The sequence below is a fragment of the Lithobates pipiens genome, unplaced genomic scaffold (assembly GCF_037356315.1).
Source record: "Lithobates pipiens isolate NorthernLeopardFrog02 unplaced genomic scaffold, aLitPip1_a1.2 Scaffold_16, whole genome shotgun sequence".
Classification (NCBI taxonomy): domain Eukaryota; kingdom Metazoa; phylum Chordata; class Amphibia; order Anura; family Ranidae; genus Lithobates; species Lithobates pipiens.
The window spans coordinates 129,369,432-129,395,173 of record NW_027507748.1 but is presented as its reverse complement, the minus strand read 5'-3'; the positions used below and the strand labels follow the sequence as shown (position 1 = coordinate 129,395,173).

At 43.3% G+C, this 25,742-nt stretch overlaps 1 protein-coding gene across 2 annotated transcripts in view; it reads left to right on the top strand.

The window, feature by feature from the left end:
* PIMREG (PICALM interacting mitotic regulator) overlaps positions 1–25,742 on the top strand; it is a 65,093-nt gene that overhangs the window by 6,651 nt on the left and 32,700 nt on the right. For both annotated transcript variants that reach the window (XM_077480458.1, XM_077480459.1), the window contains exon 2: positions 7,128–7,429. In XM_077480458.1, coding sequence (XP_077336584.1) covers positions 7,151–7,429 — 279 coding nt within the window. In that variant the 5' untranslated portion in view covers positions 7,128–7,150. The remainder of the gene's footprint in view (positions 1–7,127; positions 7,430–25,742) is intronic.

Here is a 25,742-nt window from a genome sequence, read left to right as displayed (position 1 = left end):
TAGGTATTGTATATCTCTCCTAAACGTGCAGTTTAGGAAATATTCACTATATACGCTGCTGCCGACGTCACCTGGCGCATGTGTACTGAAGAAACGGCTCCCTGGTGCCATTTTTTTTCAGGGCCCGTGCCGTGGCCGGCGGCTCCTGCGCACATACAATCATCTGAACCAAACCCGGAGTAACTCCTGTGAAAAATGTTGGCTGTATACTTAGTGTGCTGACATCGATTCAGGGCATCATTCTAAGGTAAGCATTTCATAATGAGCTAGTATGCGATACATACTAGCTCATTATGCCTTTGTCTTTCAGGGTTTTTTTTTCCCAGAGGTTTACAACCTCTTTAATCCAGTGTGTATTTTGGAAAGGGGCATGGCCTTTATTTATTTTTTTCCCCACAGCAGATTGCAATTTGCATGTAATAGACCTCAACCGACCTGCACCGAAAAAGCAAGTGTTGGGTCTTTAATGGATTTTTTTTTTTTTTTTTTTTTTTTTTAGGCAAATGGCAACATTTGACACTTCTGTTCATGTAGTGCAACTTTAATGCTACTTTACATTCTTTGGCACTCAAGTAGCATCAGTCACATCAATGTAGTGCAGGAACCTTGTCCAAAGTCGCATGTTAAGGGCTAGGGTTGTAGTTAAATGTTAGGGGTAAGTGTCCAAGTTAAATGTTAGTGTTCCTAAACCCACAGCAGTAAAATGAGTGTGTATATGCAGTAAAGCATGCTTGTTATACTCATTGTGGAACCCAAGCAGTTAACCCTCTGCATTATGTAAAAAGGCTGTTTGATCCTGTCTTCTCTGATCCTCCCCTTCCGCTGTCCCCAAACCATGTCCTGATAGAACAAAGGCTAGGGGACACACTTCACATGCTCAGTTTGATGTTTATTGCTAGAGAGTTTTTTTTTTTTTTTTTTTCTTGGGAGAGTGCATGTAATCAGCACAGGGCCAATCAGCACTGTCCAGGTAGAGGGTCAGGGGTCCTGCATCCTGATAGGACAGTCAGAGTAGAATGAAAACTCCTCCTACAAGCACATCACTGCTATATACTGCTGATGAGAAAATGTATTTATTTATCAGTTTATATTTACTAAAACAATTGCATTTCCAAGTACCGTGGCAGACCAGATATAGTGAATGCAGGTTCCTGGGTTTTGTAACACTAAGGGCTAGGGATAAAGGTTAGGTTTAGAGAGAGGGTTAGAATGCTAACCCTAACCTTAGCCCTTAACCCTAACCCTACCATGCGTTGGACAAAGGTTCCTGCACTACTTTGATGCTACTTGCGCCAGATTGTGTAAAGTCGCATTCTTTCCTATTAGCCAGAAAAGCAAAACATGCTGGAAAAACGCAACAACTGCAACCTGCATAGATCTGAACCTAGCCTTAAAATTAAACTCCGGGTTAAACAAATATTGTCCAAATACAAAGCTATGTGTATTTCTACATGAAATTCTGTCATTTGTGTTTCTTCCTAATCTGTGAGTAGTTCAGCAGGGAACAGCTGCCTATTTGCAGGTCTTGTCTTCCTGTAATAAAGACCGGTCACTGTTGCTCTCTGCTGGTGTGGGGCGATTGGTCTTGTACCTTCCTGTTTTCTGCAGGCAGTCTGCAGTAAGTAGGCCTTTTGGGTCCCTCCTGTGATATCAACAGTGATTAACAGTGATATCAATATCATTTTTACAAGGTAAAATCTGGTATTTCAAAATCATTTGTGGCCCCTGTAGCATCTGATACTTCCTGTTAGGGGTGCACCTAATGGAAATTTTGGTGCCTAAAATGCCTAAAATCAGAAATTAGTTTTTAAAAAAACATTTATATTTTTATATATAATTGTATTCAACTTTTTAATTAATATCATCATTTTAAGTTAATATGAATTTTATTATTGGCCATTAATGGTACCTTTTAGTGCAAGAAAGATCAAGAAAAATGCAGTCTCTAACCATCTTGTGTATCATGTCTAATCTCTTAAACACACTGCTAATGGTATTAGCAAAATTTCCATTCGGTGCACCTCTAGCAGACATGATACAAAAGATGGTCAGAGACAGCAGACATGATACAAGAGATCAATGCGGCCTGGCCGGGTGCGGCCTGTCCGGGTGCCTGTCAGATGTGGCCTGGCAGGTGCCTGGATTAGGGCGGCGATCTCTGTGTGTCACAGAGCTGGATTTGAATTTCCCGGCCGCAATAACAATGTCCCACCTCCTGTTATTACGTCACACTGATTCAATGTCCCGCCATTGGATCAGTGTGCCATCTATCACAGGAGACGGGGCATTGTTACTGCTGCTGTAGGGGTGCAACGGATCATCACCGATCCATGATCCAAACGGGTCACCCCGTTTGGATCGACACAAACCACGATCCGCGGAGCATTCCATGGCCTCGGCCTTGGGAAAGGCCGCGGCTTCCGCCTAGTACCGAAGCGGCAGCCATCTTGGTGCACCCGTCGGCGCTTACAATGTGATCGCTCCGTCAAATGATGGAGCGATCACTTGTAAACAAACCGGCGTCATGATGACACCGGTCCCTCTCACCCCTCTGTGTACAGATCTGAACAGTGGAGGGGAGAGATCGGATGGAAGCAGCGCTGTGGGGGCTGTATCTGTAGTGCCCAGAGAGCTGCTCTGTGACAAGTGCAGTCACAGCCATCCCTCAATACTCTGCAATGCAATACCCTGCTATACCCAGCCATACCCTATAATACTCGGTAATACCCAGCCATACTTGGCGATACCCAGCCATCATGCTCAGCCAATATTACAGTGGGGGAGATGACGTGGATATTGCAGTGGGGGAGATGTATATTACAGTGGGGACTATATGGTGGAGTTTTCATAGGTTTTTGCAAATTCAATTATTTGCTGATCCGAAAAATGATCCGATCCGTGACTCTGATCCGAGGAACGATCCAATCTGTGAGTTTTTTGATCCATTGCACCCCTACTGCCTGGACAATTCAGCTCTGTGACACAGGGGGAGATCGCAGCTCTGCGAAAGGAGGACGACTGGGGCGTGCCAGGATGACACCTCCTGCAATGGGCGGCACCTGGAGTGGACCCCACCCCTTTTTCAGTGCTTCATTCTCTGCATTTATTTTTCTTTCGGCGGCCGAAATTTCGGTGCACCACTACTTCCTGTTGAACAGGAGCAAGGAGTGGAGGACCTGTCTCCGAGCCATGAATTTGAGCTTTGACTGGACTCTGTGGTTGATGTGCAAAATCTGGCGCAGCTCTGCATGGTAGCCAATCCGTTTCTAAGGCTCCATTCACACCAATGCATTTTTTTGTCATGCTTTTTGCAGATACGCAGGACATAGGGTTTCTATAGAACGTGTTCACAGCAATGTATTTTTGTGCCTCTGCTTCTTTAGAAAGGGCCAGGGACTTTTTTTAAATGTAAAACCGTATATATATATATATCGTATAAGACGACCCCCTATTTTTCAAGTGAAAACATAGGTTTTGGGCAATACTCGCGGTATAAGAGTACCCCCCTTCTGAGGCAACACCATTTAAAAAAAACATTAGAACGATTAAAAAATACAAAGCAAGAATGCCAACTACTCATCCGCCATGTTGTGTTATGTCATAAAGTAAATCAAACAATAATAACACAAACAGAGATCTATTGAATGCCACAACTCTGGAAAGTAGAATTTTTCACTAACCAAACCTATACCACTTTTGGGTTACATTCTATGGGAATTGTCCACCAAAATGCATTTAATAACCCCCCTGTCATATGTCCCAGATTTACCTGTCCCTCTTGGGTGCCTGGGACCTCAAAGGCAAACAGCAGGATGTATAGTAGTAGGAGATCAGTGAATGGATTTACCCAGGGAAGTATGGTGAGCAGTGTATTATTTTAATGAATACAACGCCTGCTTGGATTGGCAGAGGCTGTAGCATCATCAGCCCTTGCCTCTCTCTCTCAAAGCCAATCCGAGCAGGCTACTCTATGTAGCCTGCTCGGATTGGCAGAGGTTGTTACTCCAATCCAAGCAGGCTCTGTATTCATTAATAGAATACATCGCTCTCCGGGATTGGCTCAACGGCGTATACTGTTTGTAGCTGAAGCCACATACAGTATTAGCAGACATTTGGGGGCTGACATCTATCGGGCAGCATTGTATACCTGTATACCCGGCGTATAAGATGACCCCCGATTTTTGGGCATTTTTTTTAAGTGTAAAAGGTAGTCTTATACGCCAGCAAATACAGTATATAACATTTTATTAATGGAAAAGCTGCAGAAAAGCATGTAATGCGATTTTAACTGCGAGTTTGCTGCGATTTGAGTTTTTAAATCTGCCCAACATCAAATTTTTTAAAACAGTGAAAAAATAAAAAGTTAAAATATGAAAAAAAAAATGTTTTAAATGCACCCTGTCCCGCCAAGCTTGCGTGCAGAAGCGAACGCATAGGAAAGCGGTGTTCAAACCACACGTGAGGTATCGCTGCGATCGGTAGAGCGAGTGCAATCCTTGGGCTCTTTCTAAGCTTATTAAAGTGGTCCTTCAGTCATTTTTTTATCTATTAAATCTTCTGCCCTTGTTGTTTTTACTTTGGATAGTAAAACATTTTTTTTTCTTCCAGTAAATAACTTATACAGCCCACTTCCTCTTTCTTGTCTGGTAAAAAGCCTAGGCTTATGACATCATACACAGCACTCTCTCTCACTCTGTGAGAGTTTGCCAGGAAGGGAGGGGGATGAGGGGGCCAATGAAATGTGCAGAGCTGGAGGTGTGCCTCTGTGTAAATCCAGGAAGTGAACAGGCAGCAGCTCCAGCTGCCCACAGTTAAAATGGCTGCTGCCAGACTCAGTGGAGGGAGATTTCTGCAGCATATTTGTCAAGTACAGAATCACAGTATATATATAAAATAATATGCAAAGTGATTGGAGGGAAGCTCCAGAATGGCAAAGATGTTTTTATTACAAATTATGCGAGCAGACTGCAGTTCCTTTTGTAAGCTTTGACCAAAAAACAAAACTGAAGCCGATTTGGTTTCTATGCACAGCTGCACCAGATTTTGCACACTCCGGTTTTACTAAATCAACCCCAAACTGTCCACAACTGACGCTCTGGGCACATAACTGTAGAGGCAACCAACAATTCTAACTGTTCTCGAAACTGTTGTTGGTCTCTTTAGCCATCCAATAGAAATGTGATTGGAATTAGTTGAAATATCCATGGCCACATGCATTCCCCAGTGTCTCCACCGAACGCTCTTTCTATTCAAGTATATATTCCTAACTTTTGTTCTGCTTTGATCTGCTACAGTGTGGCAATGTTCGGTCTACATGGTCCCACTGTATATAAGAACAAAGCCACCATCTCCTGCTTGCTCCCAAGATGGACTAGGGACTATGGGATGTGCAGTGTACACAGAGCAGTGCACATGACTGCAACAAATGTACACGGCTCATTTCAAACAAACTGAAGAGCCAGAGGGGGGAAGGGAGAGGGTTCAGGAGCTCAAGGAGGTACACAAACACAGTAATAAATAGTTTTGTAAAAAATAGATAATGGGGTCAGTAAGTAGTGGATGTGTAATGGATTATATTTGAAGGATATTGTTAGGTGTCACTTTAAAGCGGAGTTCCGCCGATCCCGGCCCCTTACCACGTGGTCAGCTGTCAGCCAATGACAGATGATCACGTGATGTAAACAGAATATTGGTAATCGTTCTTTGTTTTCCTCCTCACGCTCACAACGTGAATAGAAAAAAAAAAGCTGATCCTCGGCTTCTGTGTAAGGGGCATCAGTCCTGAAGAGTAAGAGGCATAGCCGCCTCATCTGTGCCAACCAGTATTGCCTGCAGTATCGCCTGCCAGTGCCCCCACAGTGCATATCAGTGCTCACAAGTGTATATTAGTGGTGCCAATCAATGCTTCATCAGTACCACCTAGCAGTGCTGCCGATCAGTGTCACCTATCGGTGCCAGCCATCAGTGCACCCTCATCAGCATACATCAATGAAGGAGAAAAATTACCGGTTTGCTAAATTTTATAACAAAATATAAAACTGTTTTATATTTTATTTCAAAATATTCAGTCTTTTTTTAACAAAAAATAAAAATCCCAGCGGTGATCAGATGCCACCAAAAGAGAGCTCCTATTCGTGGGGAAAAAATTATAAAAATGTAATTTGGGTACAATGTAGCATGATCATGCAATTGTCATTCAAAATGTGACAGCACTGAAAGCTGAAAATTTGGTCTGGGCAGGAGGGGGGTTTAGGTACCCAGTAAGCAAGTGGTTAAAATAAGGGTACGTATCTGTTCAAGGCACCTGTGATGTCCTCACCCGAGGCCGACCCGTCCCTTGGTTCCGGGTGGAGGGGCCGGCATTTTCATCTAGAGCAGTGGTCTCTAAACTGTGGCCTGAGGGCCGGGTGTGGCCCTTTGCTTGCCTTTATCCTGCCCTTAAGGCAATATTCTGATATGAGACACTATTCTACCTTCAATGGGGCACCATTTCTCCCACTGACACCAACAATGGGGTACGATTCCTCTTAATAATATCAGCGATGGGGCATTATTCTTCCCTCTCCTCTACCACCAAATAGGACAATGTTTACTCCTACTAATGCCTGCAAAATTTCTACTCCCGCTGGCCACAGTCCGGCCCCCCTAAAGTCTTAAGGACAGACCCCCTGCTCTAGAGTATTCTGTAAAAAAAACTGACACATTGGGGGTTATTTACGAAAGGCAAATCCACTTTGCACTGCAAGTGCACTTGGAAGTGCAGTCGCTCTAAATCTAAGGAGTATATCTGAAATGTGTGGAAGCTCTGCTGATTTTATCATCCAATCATGTGGAAGCTAAAATGCTGGTTTTTATTTTCCTTGCATGTCCCCCTCGGATCTACAGCGACTTTACTTCCAAGTTTATGTTCAGTGCAAAGTGGATTTTGCTTTAGTAAATAACCCCCATAATATTTATCTGAATACCACTGGAACATGTTCTTGTAGATGGCTTCCCTTAACATATCTTAAAGACAAGACATTTTATTCTGCATACCATGTTGTGGTCTTTGTATCTATGTCTCTATATCTATTGTATCTTTGTATGTTGGCGTCTTTGTATCTACTTTTCGTTTTTGTTTGTCACAGGGCTTGCAAATAATCATAGAAAAATGTCCTCAATCTTGCAAAATGTTGGCTGGAGGAGTCACAATGTTCTGGAAAATATTGACGAGCAAGACAGTCCTCGGCCTGATAAATTCAGAAAGATGCCGTCATCGAGCTCCCTTAACTCCCTGCGAATGTCCTTGAGGAAGAGGATGCCTCTTAAGCCTGTGGAAATGAACATAAATGCTGTGCCTGATTGGGACAGAGTGGGCATCAAAGAGAAACAGCGTCCTCTGAAGTCCATGACAGTTACAGCAAAGAACATGTTTGGATCTGTGTCACAGGTAAGCATTGCGAGTTATTGCGTATCCTCAGCCAAAACCTTTTTTTTTCTTTTTAGTTTAATATAGAGTGAGACGACATTGGGACGTCTTAGGTTTTTGATTTCTGTGTTGGGTCGAGAGGAAATCTGAAAGTACGTTTAAAAATCTGACCATTGATAGTTGTCATGGACTATTATTTTTTTATTTATTACTTCTATTTATATAGTGCCAACATTTTACACATATCGTATGATCACGTCAGCCCCTGCACTGAGGGAGCTTACAATCTAAGGCAGGGCTTGACAAATTTGCTTGGAATCTAGGAGCCAGCTAAAAAAGTTAGGAGCCAGGTTTTTTTTTTAACGGACAACAGCTTTATTTTCAATATAAAAATTAACCAATCTTTAATTTAACATAGAAAGACAACTAGAACCAAACATATATAGGCATTTAACTTGTGTAGGTAATGAATATGTTCTGATGTGGCACCAAGTGTTTAATGCAATGTCATTTTTTTTCACTTGGCTTTTTGTGGCCATGAATATGCCTTGTACTTTTGCAATTAAAGTACCAATGGTCAACAGCCTTTGCAGGATCAAAATCCTTCACTGATGGTCCATTCATGTTGGTCATCAACAAATCACCTAAACTTTCTTGCTGCATTAAAGATCTGAACTTATTTTTTACAAAGTTCATCAAGCTGAATCCTCTCTCACAACATGCGGTTGAGACAGGCAAAACACACACTATAGACAACAAGTTTCCCAAAACTGGAAACCTGTCTGTGTTGGAGAGTGCCAAATCCAGAAGTTCACACAGTTTCTTTCCTTTTCCAAGAACTTTAAATTCATACCACTCATTGTGGATTGCATGCATGCATTTATCATGCATTTCAGGCATTGAAAGTTGTTTCTGGAAATGCTGAGCCAATGTTGTGATGTCATCAACACCATAGTCCTGTAGTGATTTTCTCGATGGCCAGGCAAAGGTATCAAACACTGCAGTGGAGCGTTCAATATTCCTTTGAATCAGAAATCGCTCTTCTAGGTATTTTGCACCATACTGAATCAATTTGTCCTTTTCATTTTGGAACAAAGAAGTTACAGTATTGCTGAGTCCGTGCAACTGTACATCTTGATACTGTCCTTTGAGTGATGTTCCAGTTAGAAATCTCTCCTCATATTTTTATGGCACATCTTTGAGTGCTTTTAAAGAAGAAATTGTGTTTTTCACATGCAACTCAATTGTGCTTAAGAAAAGCTCTTCCCTTTTGAAATAAAAAGGAGAGGTTCTTAATAATTTCTAGATAGTCAAGCAGAAAATGGAGCATGTGAACAAATTTAAAATCAGTTAGTTTTTTCATGTGCCAACTGCAGAAGCACTGTCTTTTTCTGCAGCAACACCTTCAAGGTGGACTGTCACACATTTCCAATCTTTGACAAGTGCAGAGAGAGCACTGACTTTGCTTGACACCCATCTTACATTATGCAAGTACTGAAATTTCTGGATTTTTTCATAAAAACTTTCAGCTACCTGCTTTAGCTGTCGCATTCTCTTGGGTGAATGCTGGTAAAATTGGTACAGCTTCTTTAAAACCGAGTCAAGGTCATCAATGCTTTTTCCATCTTTCACAGAGCTTAATACACTTAGACCCCTTTCACACTGGGCCGTTTTTCAGGCGTTTTTTACATGCGCTTTAGCGTTAAAAATACGCCTGAAAAAAGCCACAACTGCAATCCCAATGTAAAAGCCCGAGTGCTTTCACACCGAGATCCCTTTCATACTGGGGCGTTTTTCAGGCGCTTCAGCGTTAAAAAATACGCCTGAAAGAAGCTGAAACTGCAATCCCAATGTAAACGCCCAAGTGCTTTCACACCAAGGCGCTGCGCTGGCAGGGCGTAAAAAAAAAGTCCTGCAAGCAGCTTCTTTGCAGCGCTTTTGGAGCGGTGAATAAAGCACCCCTTCCCATTGAAATCAATGGGAAGCGCCTGTAAAACGCCTGAAAAACGCTATTGGCAGCAGTGTTTTGTGGGCGCTTTTAACCCTTTATTTGGCCACTAGCAGGGGTTAAAAGCGCCCCAAAAACGCTGGTAAAGCGCTGCTAGTTTAAGCTGCGCTTTACGAGCATTTTTCGGGCACTGACATTGTGAAAGGGTTCTTAAAGCACTTGGGCTTTCACATTGGGACTGCAGATGAGGCTTCTTTCAAGCGCTTTACAGGCGCTTTTTTTAACGCTAAAGCGCCTGAAAAACGCCCCAGTGTGAAAGGGGTCTTAAATTTAATCGGTGTGCAACACAGTGAATGCCAATTACATGGCTAAGATTTTGACGTACTTTCTGTACCAGTCCATTTTCAGCTCCAATCATGCTTGCAGCACCATCTGTACCAATTCCAATTAGCTGGTTTGAAAAAAAGCCAATCTGAAAGGCCATGTGTCTTCAGCTCTTTAGTGATGGTTTCCAAGTACCCATCTGCAGTTGCCATTTCAAGAGGTAAGACTGATAGAAATACTTCTTTGATCCTATTGTTCTTGATGTATCTGACATACAATATTAATTCTTCCACTCCTCCTTTGTCAGTTTATCCATCTAGCATCAAACTAACATATTTGGCCTCCTTTGGCTCGCAGATGAGTTCTTTCCGGATTACAGTTGCAATATGTGAGATGAATTCCTTGCATCTCTTGTCATTTGCATACTCTTCTCTCACAGCAACCCCTAGTTTCCCTGTCAGCTCTAACAAACCTTTAGAGTCTGTATATGGCTTGTTGTTTTTTGCAATATAATAGGCCACATTAAATAGAACTTTCATGTGGTTGAACATCCCTTGGTCCATTTTCTTAACGCATGCAGCCAATGGCGTAGCTTCTGGAGCCAACAGGGCGTGTTTAGCTTTTATGCATTTGTCATGCTGGAGTGACTTTCCATGTTTTTTGAAGGTCTCCAGTTTAAATGGTCCTGAAAACCCTTTCACAATCTTGGATGTGTGGTCAGCAATGCCAGGGAAGGAGGCACAAATCTCACATATGGCTATGCCTGTATTATGGTCAAATTTAAGCCATGTGAGTTCCTTGCACCAATCTTGTTTAAACTTCCTTCTTCCTTCATTTTGAGGGTGACTTGTTGAAGGGGACTTCTCTGCTGGTTGTTCTTCTCTTGTGCCACTTGATTCTGCAGTAACATGTTGCACTTCACTTTCTGAACAAGAAGTCTTTGCAAAGAAATTTGTCATCCGCAGTTGCTTGGCATCTTCTGGTGTCACAGCTTTTGCGGCACGTTTCATTTTTTCTGAATTCCCAAACAAAGATGGTTTTGTTGAATTCCCAAACAAAAAAGATTTAGTACACGTTATTACTTAAAGAGGAAGTAAACCCTGATGGGTTTACTTCCTCTTTTTTTTCCCTGCAAAGGTAAAGCATAATGGACTACTGTGCATCGCATAGTAGCTCATTATGTGTCACTTACCTGACACAGGAGCCAGCGAAGTCGCCGCTGTCACCTGTAGTCCGCCGCATCCATCTTGGTTGTGGCGTCTCTCGCAGCTCCGACGAATGACAGCGGAGAAGCCGCGATGACGTCACTCCCGCGCATGCGCACGGGAGTCGCGTCTCGGAGCTCCGACGCTGCCATTCGGCGGAGCCGCGATGACGTCACTCCCGCGCATGCGCACGGGAGTCGACAAATTAGGCAAATCCATTCTTGGACTTGCCGCATTTAGTGCGCCTGCGCGCCGCTGTCTACGGCGCATGCGCCGTAGACAGCGGTGCCCATTTTCGGGCAAATATCTCCTAAACCATATAGGTTTAGGAGATATTACTTGGACCTACAGGTAAGCCTTAATCTAGGCTTACCTGTAGGTCAAAGTTGTTTGGAAGGGTTTACTTCCATTTTAAAGTGCAGGGCCACCCTGAAAAAAAAAAAATACATAAAAAATTAGAAAATAAATCAGAAAAAAAAAAATGAAAAAAAAAAATATTTTTTTAACTTACCAGAAATGTCTGTTGCTAGGCACATTGTCTTAATCTGCCTCTTCCTCCTCCGTGGAGATCTTCTATCTTCTCTCCTCCGTGCGGCGTCTTCTTCTGGGTAATGGGTTGCGCTGTGTTCTGGGAACTGTGTGTCCCAGAACACAGCGCGACCCATTCACAAAGCGCTGCGCAGTAGGAAATGGGCAGTGAAGCCGCAAGGATCCACTGCCTGTTTCCCTTAGCCAAAATGGCGGTGCCGAGGGACGGGTCAGCCTCGAGCGGCCGACATTGCGGGTGCGCTGGACAGGTAAGTGTGCTTATTAAAAGTCACCAGCTACAGTGTTTGCAGCTGCTGACTTTTAATTTATTTTTTTTTTAAACCGGCCCTCCTCTTTAATGGCATAGTCTACAACATTTTAAATCTTAATATATATTTATTCTTTAAAAGCAAAGCACTCCTTCTCTTATGTAGCCCTGATCTGTATCTTTACAGATGCTATTGACATCTCAAGTGACACTAATACAGTGATCAGTGATAATATACACTGTCACTAATAATGACACTAGGTAGGAAGGAGTTAACACCAAGGGCAATCAAAGGGTTAACTATGTTCTTAGTAGTGTGTGTTTACTATGTGGTGCTTTTAACCACTTGCCTACTGGGCACTTAAAGTGATTTTGTACAGAAAATTGCAAGTTCGTCTTATTCAAATGGCTTTGGAACATAGATGCAGTTATGACCATTGAAATAAAATAATATGCAGTATTTACCTTTTATTTTTAATGTTTATGCCGACTTCTGGGCTCTCCTCCCATGGGAATAGGCGTGTTTATCGGCTTCGCAATGGTCCCCGGGAACTTTTTTCGCTATTTCCCAGGAATCCGTGGGGGACACAGTCATGCCGAAATTGCCATTTTGAAAGTGGGCAGGCAGCTCTATCAGCCATTAACACTATAGCACAGGAGACAAAAGGAAGGAAAACAAAGAGGACACTCAATGAGCATGTGCGAGATGGAGCAGTGGATGCTGGGAGCTCAGTGTCATCGCATCCAGGAAGTAAATGCCTGTGGGCTTCAAACGCCCACAGTGAAAATGGAAACCGCCGGACTGCTTTTTTAAAAGTTTTCCTTAGCAATGAAATCGTCACGCCGGGGGTTAAAAAGACGCCGATCGTGGCTGCAAAGACCCGGTAGGAATCGCCCAACAGTGACACAGGTATAAAAAAAAAACGGCAGTGGAATCCCGCTTTAAACCCCCCTCCTGCCCAGACCAATTTTCAGCTTTCGGTGCTCTCTTTGAATCTCATGAATTTTACATGGTAATACATGGCACAGATGACAGGTGATACTAATGACAGATGGCACTGATGACACGTGACACTAATGACAGATGGCACTGATACGTGGCACCGATGACACGTGACACTGATAACACGTGACACTAATGACAGATGGCACTGATGACACGTGATACTGATAACAGATGGCAGGTGGCACTGGGGACAGGTGGCACTGGGGACAGGTGGGCATGTGTGTTTCAGTGTGTTGGTGTTCACTCGTGTTTCACTGACGCTGCAGCATGGAAGCTCTCCCTCCTCACAAGCTGTTTCTGTGTGAGGAGGGAAAGCCGGCGATGAGAGATGATCTCATACGTTTACATATGAGATCACCTCTCATTGGACACACTGTTCGAGTGCTAAATGGCTGCTGTGATTGGCCATTTAGCATGATCTGTGATTGGCTGTATCCAAGGGACACGGCCAACACAGAACTTCCCCGATGCGTGCCCATGTCGGCATGCAGAGGGGAAGTAAACAGGAGGATGTCCAGGGACGCCTTCCCGGCAATTGTGTCCGCGCTGTAGACATCTTTCGTCTATAGCGCGGGCACGAAGTGGTTAACAAAAGAATGTGACTTTTATTTCCGCCATGTTCCCGCTTATTGTCATATCCCCGCTAAGGGTTAGATCAGGTCCGCCTGAAAAACTGACAGGTGAACCTGATCAGACAGCCCTTGTGAAAGGGGTCAAGCAGGGAGGATTACAAATAATATATATTTTTTTCCTTAATTAAAATAATAATTTTTTTACTTTTTACAAAAAAAATATATATATATATATATATATATATATATATATATATATAATATATAATATATAATATATAATGAGAAGCCATTTACAAGGCGCCAGATGACACCCGCAATCACTTCCTTCTCTTCACTTTGGGAAGGAAATGGGCGGGCAGTGAAAAACAGGCAGGGGAGCTTCACTCCATTAGGATTAGCATTATTGGAATAGGGTGTAATTTCTACATCCACCACAAGATGGTGCCAGACTACCGAAAGATTTTAGAAGGCCGCAAAGCCGCGGCCTCAATTACTGGCCGGCGCGGCCCGATGCAATTGCGCGGCGGAGTTCGGGGTCCAAATGGAGACAGGATACCCCAGCAGCGTTGCCCCAGGCGCCAGGACGCGAATTCTAGTCGCAAATGCGACCTGGCTCCCGGGGTTTGTCAAGCCCTGATCTAAGGTACTTATCTCACATACACATACTAGGGCCAGGGCCAGATTAATAGCATCATGTGCTTGGTGCTGAGGATTTTGGTGGGCCTTTTATTGGGCACCCTTCTGCTTTCCTGTGCTGGTATGCGTCCTAACTCAAAAGTGCACAGCCGCACAGGCATAACACTAGGGTAGCCTGGCATTTGACTTGCCAAGTTTCTGTTGGATCGTGCATTGGTGTGCGCTCTGAGCTAAAAAGTGCAGCTGTGCAGGCCTAACACTATGGAAGCCCCAGACTTCTGTAAGAGCCCTGCATTGGCATGCCCCAGGCTTCTGTTAGGACTGCTCATGCAGTGCCCATTAACAATCCCACCATTCTGCCCAGGCGGTGCATGTGGAATGCAGGGCCCGTCAGGGGAGACCTCTTCCCGCTGACCCATTGCTTTCCATGTCCTTTTTGGGTGGCTGGGCCTATATTAAGGTAGGGGCCTGGAGCTGCAGCTCCAATAGCCCCTACATTAATCCAACCCTGACTAGGGCCAGTTTAGACAGGAGCATATTAAAGTGGAGGTCCACCTTAAAATGAAAAATGACATTAATGTTCTACAAAAAATATCTAAATGAGAAAAACATAATTTTTTTTGCTTACCAGAAATGCCTGTTGCTAGGCAGACTTCTTAATCTGCCTCTTCCTATTCTGCGGTGCTGTTCCTCCGCTTCCTCCTCTTCGGCGAGCTGCCCCGTTGTATTTTGGGACGTGTGTGTCCCAGAAAATGACAGGGCCAGTCACAAAGTGCCACGCAACATGCACGTGTGCAGTGGGATACAGGCAGCGGTGCTGGCACCCGATCTGATGGACAGTTTGGCCTCGGAGGCCTGAAATCACGGGCTCGCTGGACAGGTAAGTGCCCTTATTAAAAGTCAGCAGCTACAGTGTTTGACTTTTTTTACTGACTTAAAAAAAAAAAAAAAAAAAGAACACAGCTTTAACTTACCAGTATGTCTTTGAAAAGCAGGAGGAAGGCAATGCAAGCACAAGGAGAGATTGAAAATTCCTTGCAGGTAATGTTGTGGCTGGGATTTGAACCAAGGACCCTAGTACTGAAAGGGATAAGTGCTAGTGCTTCTCCAGATTTCATCAAAATGGTGGCTGTCTGCACACACACCGACTCCGTGTTGCATAAATGTGAATGAGATTAGTAAAAGATGTCTTCATCTCCTGTTTTCCACCTGCTGAAAACTCTGCAGATGTGTTTTGCCCTCTTTCGGAGTTTAATTGTAGAATCCTCACATTTATTCAACAGGGAGTTGGTGTCTGTGTGCAGATGGCCACCATTTTGTTGAAGCCTACTGGAGCCTGAAGAGCCAAATCTGAATTGCTCCAGTCTTTTTGCATGCTGATCTAACTGATGCAGGTTTGGGGGGGGGGGGGGGGGGACATTCGTATGGTACCATTTACACTGTTTTATGCTGCCCCAGTTCATTTCACAAGGCAGAAAGTAAAAGAAAATCTCCTCACCTAGGCTACAGACAGCAAAGAAAACCTGATAAATCTTCTAACCCTTCTCCGTTCTGTCCGAAACTGATAAATGTTTTGGCTACCATGCCATTTCAAGAAAACCTTTGCCATTTATTTGCCATGTAGAATATAAAGGAATGTGTTTTGTTAGCCAAACCAAATCACTTTTATGGTTTACGGTTTTAGCCACAGTGTACTATTTGGGAGCAAAATAGCGATTCATCCATTGAATAAGTGTGGCTACATTTTAAACAGTTAATGTAAGAATTAACCAATACACCATCTGAGCAGAGGGATTTTCTAGATATCATCATACTAGAAAAGGTTTGCTAGCCAAATGCAAAAATTCGTTTTGGCAATTCATGAACTACTTAAGGACCAGCCACCGCCGTATGTTGCTAATACCATTACCATTATTGTTATGGCAGCAGCTAGCTGCCATAACCTTGGGATTTTTAAAAACGATGGACTGCCCTCTTTAGGATAAAAGTGGTCTCTGTGGCGGATTCGGCCCTCCCTCCTGCTGCGCTCCAATTGTCTCTACCGCTTACCAGGGAACAGCCGCTCGCAACTGGACTCTTTAACTGTTGGATAAATCCTTAAGTTTTGGGTTCAGCAGCCAACAGGTAATTCTAGCTTTTCAAAGTCTCTCACACAGACTTGATTGGAAACTTGGTTACAACTGGAAGGGTAGAAGTAACTTTTCTTACTGTGCCAGAATCTTTCAGCGGGACCGGCGATACTGTAAGAATTGTGGATTCTGTCAGTGTCCATGGCAGCTTGGCCTCCAGGCTCTTACCGAGCAGCCAGCCTTGTCTGGGGTGGTTCTCTCTCCCCACAGATGCCCCCTATGCCGAAATTTCTTCCCCTCTTCTTTGGGGAAGAATGCGCTGCATTTTTTTTGGGGGGGCGGGGGGGTTGGAACAGCATGCCGCTGGCGGCTTACGGACCCCCCCCGCCATTTCTCCTTCCTCCCAGGGATCCCTCAGTATCGAGAGCCCCAGACGCTCGCATGGGAAAGAGGCTCGTTTTGAAAGGGAGGGCCACAGGTGATATGGGGGGGGGGGGTTTAGTGCAGCGTTGACATCCAGCATGGGAGGGTTTGTTTATAAAAATACCTCTGTGTGTATTTTGTAAAACTATGAAGGGACATGAGCAAAAGTGGCATTTAAGATTTGGTGACACAGGTTTTTTCCTTCTGACACATTTACTGCTGTATCAGGCTGAGTCTTAATAGCAGTGCTAAAGCTGAACTATTGCTCAAGCAGTGCAATGTGATTTCTTCTGATGGTACCTCTGCTTTGTGCATCGGGCTAAGGTAAGAAGGGGGTTAAAACACCCCCAGAAGTAGAGCTAAAGGTGTCCCCCTCTAGCTCTGGTAAGCCTACTCATCTCTACAGATGGCATCCTCCCCTGAGAAGGAACGACTGGTTACAGTGAGCATCAGGGGCATGAAATGTTTACTATTGTTTTCAACACTGCAGCCCCTGTGTATTTTACTAAAGGTTCTTTTTTCTCTCGCCATGATGGGTTTAAAAAAAATAAAACTTTTGCGACTTTAATCGCACGGGTTCTCTTTCATTTCCCAGGACCCTCAATTGGGGGATCTAGGGGTGGAAGAAGACTAATCCCCTCAGGGGACCGTGGATGGCGCCTCTTCTGAGGTGTCAAATGCGGGAGAACCAGCTGGTTTTAATGTCCCCACATTTATGCTCCCTTAACTGAGTGTTTGGGTTTGATAAAAAATGCGCTTGTAAGACATTGCAACAACCTCCGTTTTATTTTCTAGGGTGTCTGTAAAAAATAATATAATGTTTTGGGGTTCTAAGTAATTTTCTAGAAAATATGCCCGGTGGGTCAAGTGGTTCTATGAGCCTGAAGGTTTTTTTTATCTTCATGCATTCTTTGTAGTAAGGTAAAAAAAAAATCTTCTGCAATCCTTCCGTTAACTGCTTGGTTTCTTGCCTAGGCAAATGATGTCATACATCTCAGAAGAGGAGAGTTTTTTTTTTTTTTTTTTTTTCAGCTAAGCACCCTCTCCTTCATGCACGCTTGAGCTAAGGACAGATGGATTCCAGGAAGTAAATTCTACATGAATCATTTTGTCATTATTCAAGATAGACATGGTCAGAAATGTTAGGGGGGGGGGGGGTGTTTTTCAAAGTACCGTATTTATTGCCGTATATCATGCACTTTTCCCCTTAAAATCAGGGGAAAATCGTGGGTGCGCGTTATGTTGATTTGTAAGGCTGTGGGTGGCTTGCGGGCAAGTGCAGGCGAAAGCTGCCGAGATACACAGAACATCCGGCTCTGTATCTCGGCAGCGGCATTTTTAAAAGGCAAAGCTGAACATGAAACTGACAAGGCTGCGAATGACACTGACAAGGGTGCAATGATGGACAAGGCTGCAGATGGACACTGACAAGGCTGCATTAATGGGCATTTAAATGTAAGTTTTTTTTTTTTCCCTTAAACTTCCCTCCTAAACTTGGGGTGCGTGTTATACTCCAGCGATAACTTCTGAACAAAATAAAGCACAGAGATATGGATAATTGAGTTTGCTTTGGATGTTAATCGCTTCCCAACTAACCGCCGCAGTTATACTGTGTCAGGTTGGCTCCCCTGCGGTAGCTGTCTTAGCTATACGTCGGTTTGCGGGGTTAGGATAGCAGGCGCTCGCTGCACAGCGGAGGTGCCGGTGCTCATGGCCGCCATTTGCTCCTGTTAGCTAGGAACCACAATCCGTCACTTCCTCTAGTCCGTCCCCTCCCCCTACAGTTAGAATCACCTCCCAGGGAACACAGTTAACCCTTTGAGCACCCGCTAGTGTTAGCCTCTTCACTTCCAGGGACATTTTTACAGTAATCAATACAATTTTATAGCATCGATCGCTGTATTAATGCCAGTAGTCCCAAAAAATGTGTCAAAATTTTCCGGTGTTTCCGCCATAATGTCGCAGTCACGATAAAAATCGCAGATCGCTGCCATTACTAGTGAAAAAAAATAATTAAAAAAATGACATAGATCCCCTATTTTTTTAGACGCTATAACTTCTGCGCAAACCAATAATATATGCTTATTGCGATTATATTTTTTTATTTATTTTTTTGCCAAAAATATGTTGAATACATATCGGCCTAAACTGAGGAAGAAAACTTTTTTTTTTATTTTATTTTTTTTTATGTATTTTTGGGGGATATTTATTATAGAAAAATATTTTTATTTTTTTTTATTTTATAGCGCAAAAAATAAAAACTGTAGAGGTGATCAAATGGCACCAAAAGAAAGCTCTATTTGGGCGTCAATTTTGTTTGGATTTGACGTCGCATGACCGCGCAATTTTTCATTTTAAAGCTATGCAGTGCAGAATCGAAAAAGTGCTCTGGTCAGGAAGGGGTAAATTATTCCGGGGCTGAAGTGATTAAAAATGTATCAAACAGCGTTTTTGGTTTGTAGTTCTTTTGAAGATCCACTGTTTAAATTGTTCCCTTCTGAGAGTCGGTGGTAAAATGCATTTGTTAACAGCAGACATTCCTGAGGTGTCTTCAGCCCAAATCAAGACACCTTTTTTACTGAATCTGGAGGTTGGTGTTTGGGAAGGGATTTGTGTTTTAGCATCTTCATTCTATGGATAAGAGGAGCCCCATGAGCTGAATTCAGCCGCCTGAACTGTGAAAGAGGAAACGGATGCGGAACTGTTCTCTGCTTCAACATTCCAGGCATTGTTAATGAAAACCATGTGCGTAATAAAGGATACTAGTCTACTACAACGATTTATACAAATGGGTTATTCCTTGTTCAGTCTTTAATGCCACCCACATCTCTGCATATAATTCACATTCCTTTTCTGCTAAGGGCCGGTTCACACAGCGGGCGATGCGAGGCGTCACGACTCGCCTCGCCTCGCTCCCGCAAGTCGCCCCCGTTCTGTACAATGGAACCGTTCTGAGAGGAGCGACTCGAGTCGCTCCGACTCAGAAAAAAGGTTCCTGTACTACTTCTGGGCGACTTCGGGGGCGACTTGCATTGACTTCCATACAGAAGTCCTCTGCAAGTCGCCGCTGAGGTCCCCGCAGGTCGCGGCGAGGCAAGTCGGAGACGCCTCGCCGCGCCTTGCTGTGTGAACCGGCCCTAATGTTTCCTTTTGATTTTACTGTAATACAGTTTCTCTCTGAGCTTTGGTAAAATCATGAATTTGTTACATCATAATAGATGATTTCTTGGTTTTACTTGACAAATTTCTGCTTTTCCAAAAAAAGGAGATTTTGTCATTCACTAATGATGAACAAGTTCGGGTTTAATTTTTTTTTTTTTTTCTTCCTGGTTGCTTTTATGCCTTCACCAGAAAAAAACGAACCCTGTCCTTTTTGTTGGTGCCCTGCCGGGCATTCTGCCCGGCAGGGCACCAACACATTCACCCATAGGGTTGGAGCTTGCTGCTACTCCCCCCTCAAAAAATTTGTTGAGGCAAAAGCTTAACAGAATTAGAGTTAGAATTATTCCCAAAACAAACGTTTAATACAAGATGTGTTCGATAATTGATACACATTTGAAGCGTATGGGGATTCCATAACCCAGGAGTACTAGGCCCAACTATTCGCTTCTTTGGAAGCTTTTTAGATGGATTTGAATAAAATGATAATATAAGATCAATACAAAATTATGAACATTGCCATAAATATACTTTCTACTATGTTCAGTTCATAATGATATACACTTACATGGAAGGATGTACGAGGATGTAGAGTCTAGCACAAAACTCAGATCCCCAAATGGATGTGGGGGGCACTTATCTGCAGTGCGACAGTTTGACTGTCATTACCTGGAAATCTTGACATCCTCGAAATCGCACAGTTTACTTGTTATATAAACACTTACAGAATAAACCGCAATGAGGGGACCCAGCTAGTATATGCTGCAAATGTCAAGTCGCTTGCTGGTTGGGTAATTGTATTTTGCGCATTGCTTTTAGCCTCTATATTACACCTCAATTCTTTATGAAACTTCTTTAACTCAATATTTGTTTAACTACCATGTTTCCCCGAAAGTAAGAGCTCCTGTCATTTTCCAGGAGGGCTGCAATAAAAGCCCTACCCCGAAAATAAGCCCTAGTTTAACCACTTGCCGATGGATGGCCTTCATATGACGTCCTGGGCTTTGTGTGGGGATATCTGAATGATGCCTGCAGCTACAGGCATCATTCAGATTTCGGCTTTTTCAGCCAGCGATTCCCTACACCATAAGAATGATCATAGAGCTGGTCAAATTAACCCTCTGGTGCTTCTACCGACTCACTAATGCGTTTTTTTTTTTTTTAGTTTTTTTAATTTCAGGCTTCTCAGAGGTGAGATGTGGGGACTTATTGACCCCCATATCTCACTGCAAAGATGACCGATCATGCCATATTCCAATTACAAGGGATATTTAAAGCACAAAACATTTTTTCCCCCAAAAAAGTGTTTGAAAAATTTGCCCCGTAAATACTGTGCGAGATGATAAAAAGTTGCAATAACCGCCATGTATTCTCTAGGGTCTCTGCTAAAAAAAAAAATATATATATATATATATATATATATATATATATATATATATATATATATATATATAATTAGTGTGTACTGTATATGTATGTTTGGGAGGTCTATGTAATTTTCTAGCAAAAAAATAGATTTTTACATGTAGGAGAGATGTCAGAATTGGCCTGGTTGACAAGTGGTTAAAGTGCATGTAAACCCACTCTCATCCTTTCTAAACTACTGCAATATTGGTTATCTAGAAGGATATACGTGCCTCCTGCATGTATACTTATCTGTCAAATGTCTCCCCTCTGTCTGCTATGAGACCCCAAAAAGTGTAGATTTTGTGGGACGAGTCTGTTTTCCAAAGCTTAGTGGGTGGAGTCGTGATGTCAGTAGACTCCCCGCCCACCTCTACACTCCCCTTATCAACATGCATTTTCTCCTGTGTATTTCTTACACTGAACTTCTGCTATGATCACTAGCATCCAGTCAAAACCTAGAAAAGTCCCCACATGACTTCAGCATGATTTGGCATACTGAGGTGTGGAACAGCCAATCCTTGCAGAGCTGCTGAAGAAAGGAGTGGGGTTGGGAATTAAAAAAATAATGCATGACTTAGGCTAGTGCACGAGATATTTAAATCACCTGTCAATCACAGCAAGGGGGAAAACGGACAAAGATTTCACAGTTTGTCTGTTTTATTTCACTGAAAAAAAGATATGAGGATTGCTCAGAGCTGAATTAACTCATTATGGCAAGACTTGGCACAGCTGATCTGAAATCCCATACTCTATATTGTGCCAGACAAAAAATAAAAAACTTCGGGTTTACATCCACTTTAAAGTGCTTGTAAAATCCTATAATCCACTCTATTACAGTATTATATAATGTACAGTGTGTGTTTCTGCAATATCATTGTGCCAAATATTTTCGTTACAGCGTCGCTCGGCACTCAACTGACCTCCCGCTGTTTTCTCTTTTTGAGTAGCAGTAAAATTAGTTTGAAATTGAATGGGAACTGACGTCGAAATACAAGCTATCTTTGGGTAAAGGATCAGAATAACCGTTGGGCTGAGAAATGTAATTTCACTTTCCCCATCCTACAAATATGCATTGTTCTCCGCCGCTTCAGAATAAGACACCGGATGTCCAGTCTTCTGTTAGTATTTTAGTCATGTCTAACTGCTATAAATGTAAGTATCATTAACTCTTGGAATTTAAAAAAAATAAAATAAAATAGACCATGTGGATTTATAGAAATCCTCAAGCGTTGTCAGGTCAAAAGTAACAGAAAAAGATGTCCGCTAATGGTAAACCACTCAATTATTTACAAACCCGCAGTGAGGAAGTATGGAAGCTTCAGTTGTTGATCTTCCACTCTGAAAATACAAGTTTCCTGGCTTGTATTTTGTTACAATGTCTCTTATTACTTTCTGGAGAAATGATCGATGGCAGAGAAAGTAATTTTCAAAAGGAGGCTCTTCATGGCAGAGCCCATGTTTCTTTACAAGTTTTCTTTAATGACATGCTTGTGAGGGGTGGATGTGCTAAGTAGCTGCTGAAGGTCAGGTGTCGGCCATATTAAAGGAAACCTTGGTGGTTGCCATTATTTTCTGAAAATGTTGGCTGACTCTGTTTTACTGACTTCAATGCTTGTTGAATTGCCAACGCGTTTACACAGATTGGGATAGTCTGATCTGCAAGCTTTTCTGAGTGGCTGTTTCAAACCTTACTAGATTTCCATGAGGAAATGTCAGCAGTGGCAGTCTCTCCCATGATTTACCTTTGTCATTGCTGACAGATATAAGTCCCATGCCCATACTTGCAGCAGCTTTCATTTCTTCACTCCACTCAAATGCTGTAACATTCTGATTAGGCAAAGCATGTCAACAGACATCAAAATGCATGTCAACGGATGCCAGAGCGCGACTAAAATGGATGGCAATGTAGATGCATTTTCCATACATTTTAGTGCAAGTCAGCGTAAATTGGCCCTGAATAGCTTTTCTTCTCCGTAAAGTCAATGTAAACTCGAAAGCTACACTGTGAGCAAACTGCACTCACAAGAAAGTTAAAGGAACTGAAAAGTCAGATACAGCATGCTTACCGCTGCTCGCTTTTGAATCTGATGCCCGTGTACATTATTATTATTATTATTATTATTATTGTACAGGATTTACATAACGCCAACAGTTCATGCAGTGCTTTACAATATAAAGGGGAGACAATACAGCTATAATACAATAACATACAAGAGGATTAAGTGGGCCCTGCTCAGAAGACCTTACAATCTAATAGGGTGGGCAGGTGGTACAAAAGGTTGTAATTGTGGGGAATGAGCTGATGGAAGTGGTAAAATATTAGTTGGAGACATGAAAGGCTTCCCTGAAGAGATGAGTTTTCAGGGGTTGCCTGAAGGCAGCCAGAGTAGGGGATAGCTGGACAGGTTGAGGTAGCGTGTTCCAGAGGATGGGAGAAGCTCTGGAGAAATCCTGGCGACGAGCATGGGAGGAGGAGACATAACAGCTTGAGAGTAGGAGGTCTTGAGAAGAGCGGAGAGAATAATTTGGAGACAAGATTAGTGATGTAGCTCGGGGCAGAGTTGTGAATGGCTTTGTATGTTGTGGTTAGTATTTTGAATTAAATTTGCTGGGTGATTGGGAGCCAGTGTAGGGATTGGAGGAGAGGGTTGGCAGACACTGAGCGGTTGGTAAGGTGGATAAGTCTGGCATCAGCATTCATGATAGACTGAAGAGGGGATAGCCTATGGAGAGGCAGGCCAATGAAAGGGAGTTGCAATAGTCAAGACAAGAGATAACAAGGAAGTGAATGAGGAGCTTGCTGGTTTCATTTGTTAACAAGGGGCGAGTTTAGAGATGTTACGGAGGTGAATTCTACAAACTTTTGACAACGATGGGACATGAGGCTGAAATGACAAGTCAGAGTCTAGGATTACACCTTGTACCCTGGCATGAGGGTAGGGACTGATGGTTGCCTTGTTAATTTTGATGGAAAAGTCATGGAGGGTGGCATGTGCAGGGAGGAATATTAATAGCTCAGTTTTAGAGAGATTTAGTTTAAGGAAGGGGTACGACATCCAAGCTGATGTGTCAGTAAGTTAGTTATAATTCCTAAAGGTAATCATTCCTAAAGGTAGCAGAAAATACTTTTTAGTAAGGGATCAGTCTTATAAAATACAACATTCTTTAACAAATTATTTCGCCTTTTCGACAATTGCTTTAGAAACTTGCCGCCTAGCAGATTACTCTCACTGAAAACTTGGGCGGGAAAATGTAAAGTATTCATGGAATGTATCCGTTATTTTTGATAACCTATTTGTAGAAATCTTTCCTCTCCAACATATCTTACAGAACCCGAAGGGGCTCGAAACTCGAGCAAAGATAAGCATGTCTGCCTGCTTGTCTCAAGTACAGTAAGAATATGTTTATCTCCTTTGTAGTGCTTGCCAGTTAAAAATTCTAAAGGTTTCAGATTCATTCATAAGTGGTAACCATGCTGCCTTTTATATAATAGATGATTACATACAAACCATGCCTAATATTACAATAAAAAACTCTCTAGGAAACCTTGTTTCTCTTATAGTCACCGACTGACACAGCTCCTCTCTTTAAACCATTGGGTTGTTATGCCGCCTTTAGGAGAAGACTAGGCATTACATGTTCTAAAAAACAGAACTTTTAATTCCGCCCAAGGGGCGATCCCTTAACAACCCCCCAGCCTGCCATGCAGCCATCAGTTTTATTTTGCCTAGTGAAGGAGGACCTAGGAATCCTGATGGGCCCATCGGTCCGAGGTGTTTTTTGTTTTTTTTTTTCTGCAGCTTTGATTTTTGAGCAAGAGAAAAGATCCTGTGGTCTGCTATCAACAGCCGGCTGGGTGACAGGCTGGATACCCTTATCCTGGTAGTCTCCCCAGCCTGGCCAGCGAGTGTGAGCAGGTCGCAGCTATGCACTAGGCCGGCCACAACATACCTCAGCTCCAGAGGTGGCCGGTGAGCTTTTTTGCTCCGGGGCGCACATATGACCGGGCTACTGATGTCTGCGTCAGTGTGCCGAGGCCAACAGCCACCCCGTACTGATCGGAGAGTGGGTCTGTGATGGAATGTCTCCCAGCTCTTCAGGACTGGTAAGAACAGCTCTCCCTGCTTTGGTGGGGCTGAGCAGCTGGGCATTCCCTGGGAGGTCTATTTGGGGGTTCATCACCTCCCTCTCTTCTCTCCCTGTCCCTATCTTCCCTCCCCCTCCCTGTGGGGGATGCTGCATGTGCTGAGCGGTGTGTGTGTCTGTACAAGGGCTCTCGCCTGTGGGGGGGCTGCGCTGGCTGGCTGTGTCCTGAGATGTGTTTATTTCCCTGGAGGTGCCTGCAAGGCTGTCTGTGTAATCTGCAGCGCTGATCACTGCCATTTTCTATCACTGTCCCTCATGTTTTTTTTCAGTGTCAGTGGCCACCTTAGGTATGGGCAAGGGACAGCATGCTCTCCTGTTTCTCGACGGCCATTTTCCTCGTGGTTTGTCCCGGTGGCCTTTTTTTTCTAAGCCTGAGCACGTTTTTTCAGCATTCTCCAGAGACAGCATATGTCCCTGTAGTCCGACGGCCATTTTCCCAGTGCTTTATGTCCTTATGCTGGACGCTTGGCAGCCATTTTCTTTGAGCCTGAGCACATTTGCAGAGCGGTTTCAGCACCATAAGCAGCAACTTTGAATGACACAAGGTGGTTTCCTCTGCACCTGGGAGCTGACAGAGAACACGGCACTACTTGCTGAACAGCACAGTACCTGTCAGGGTGGTGAGTCCTGTGGCAAAGAG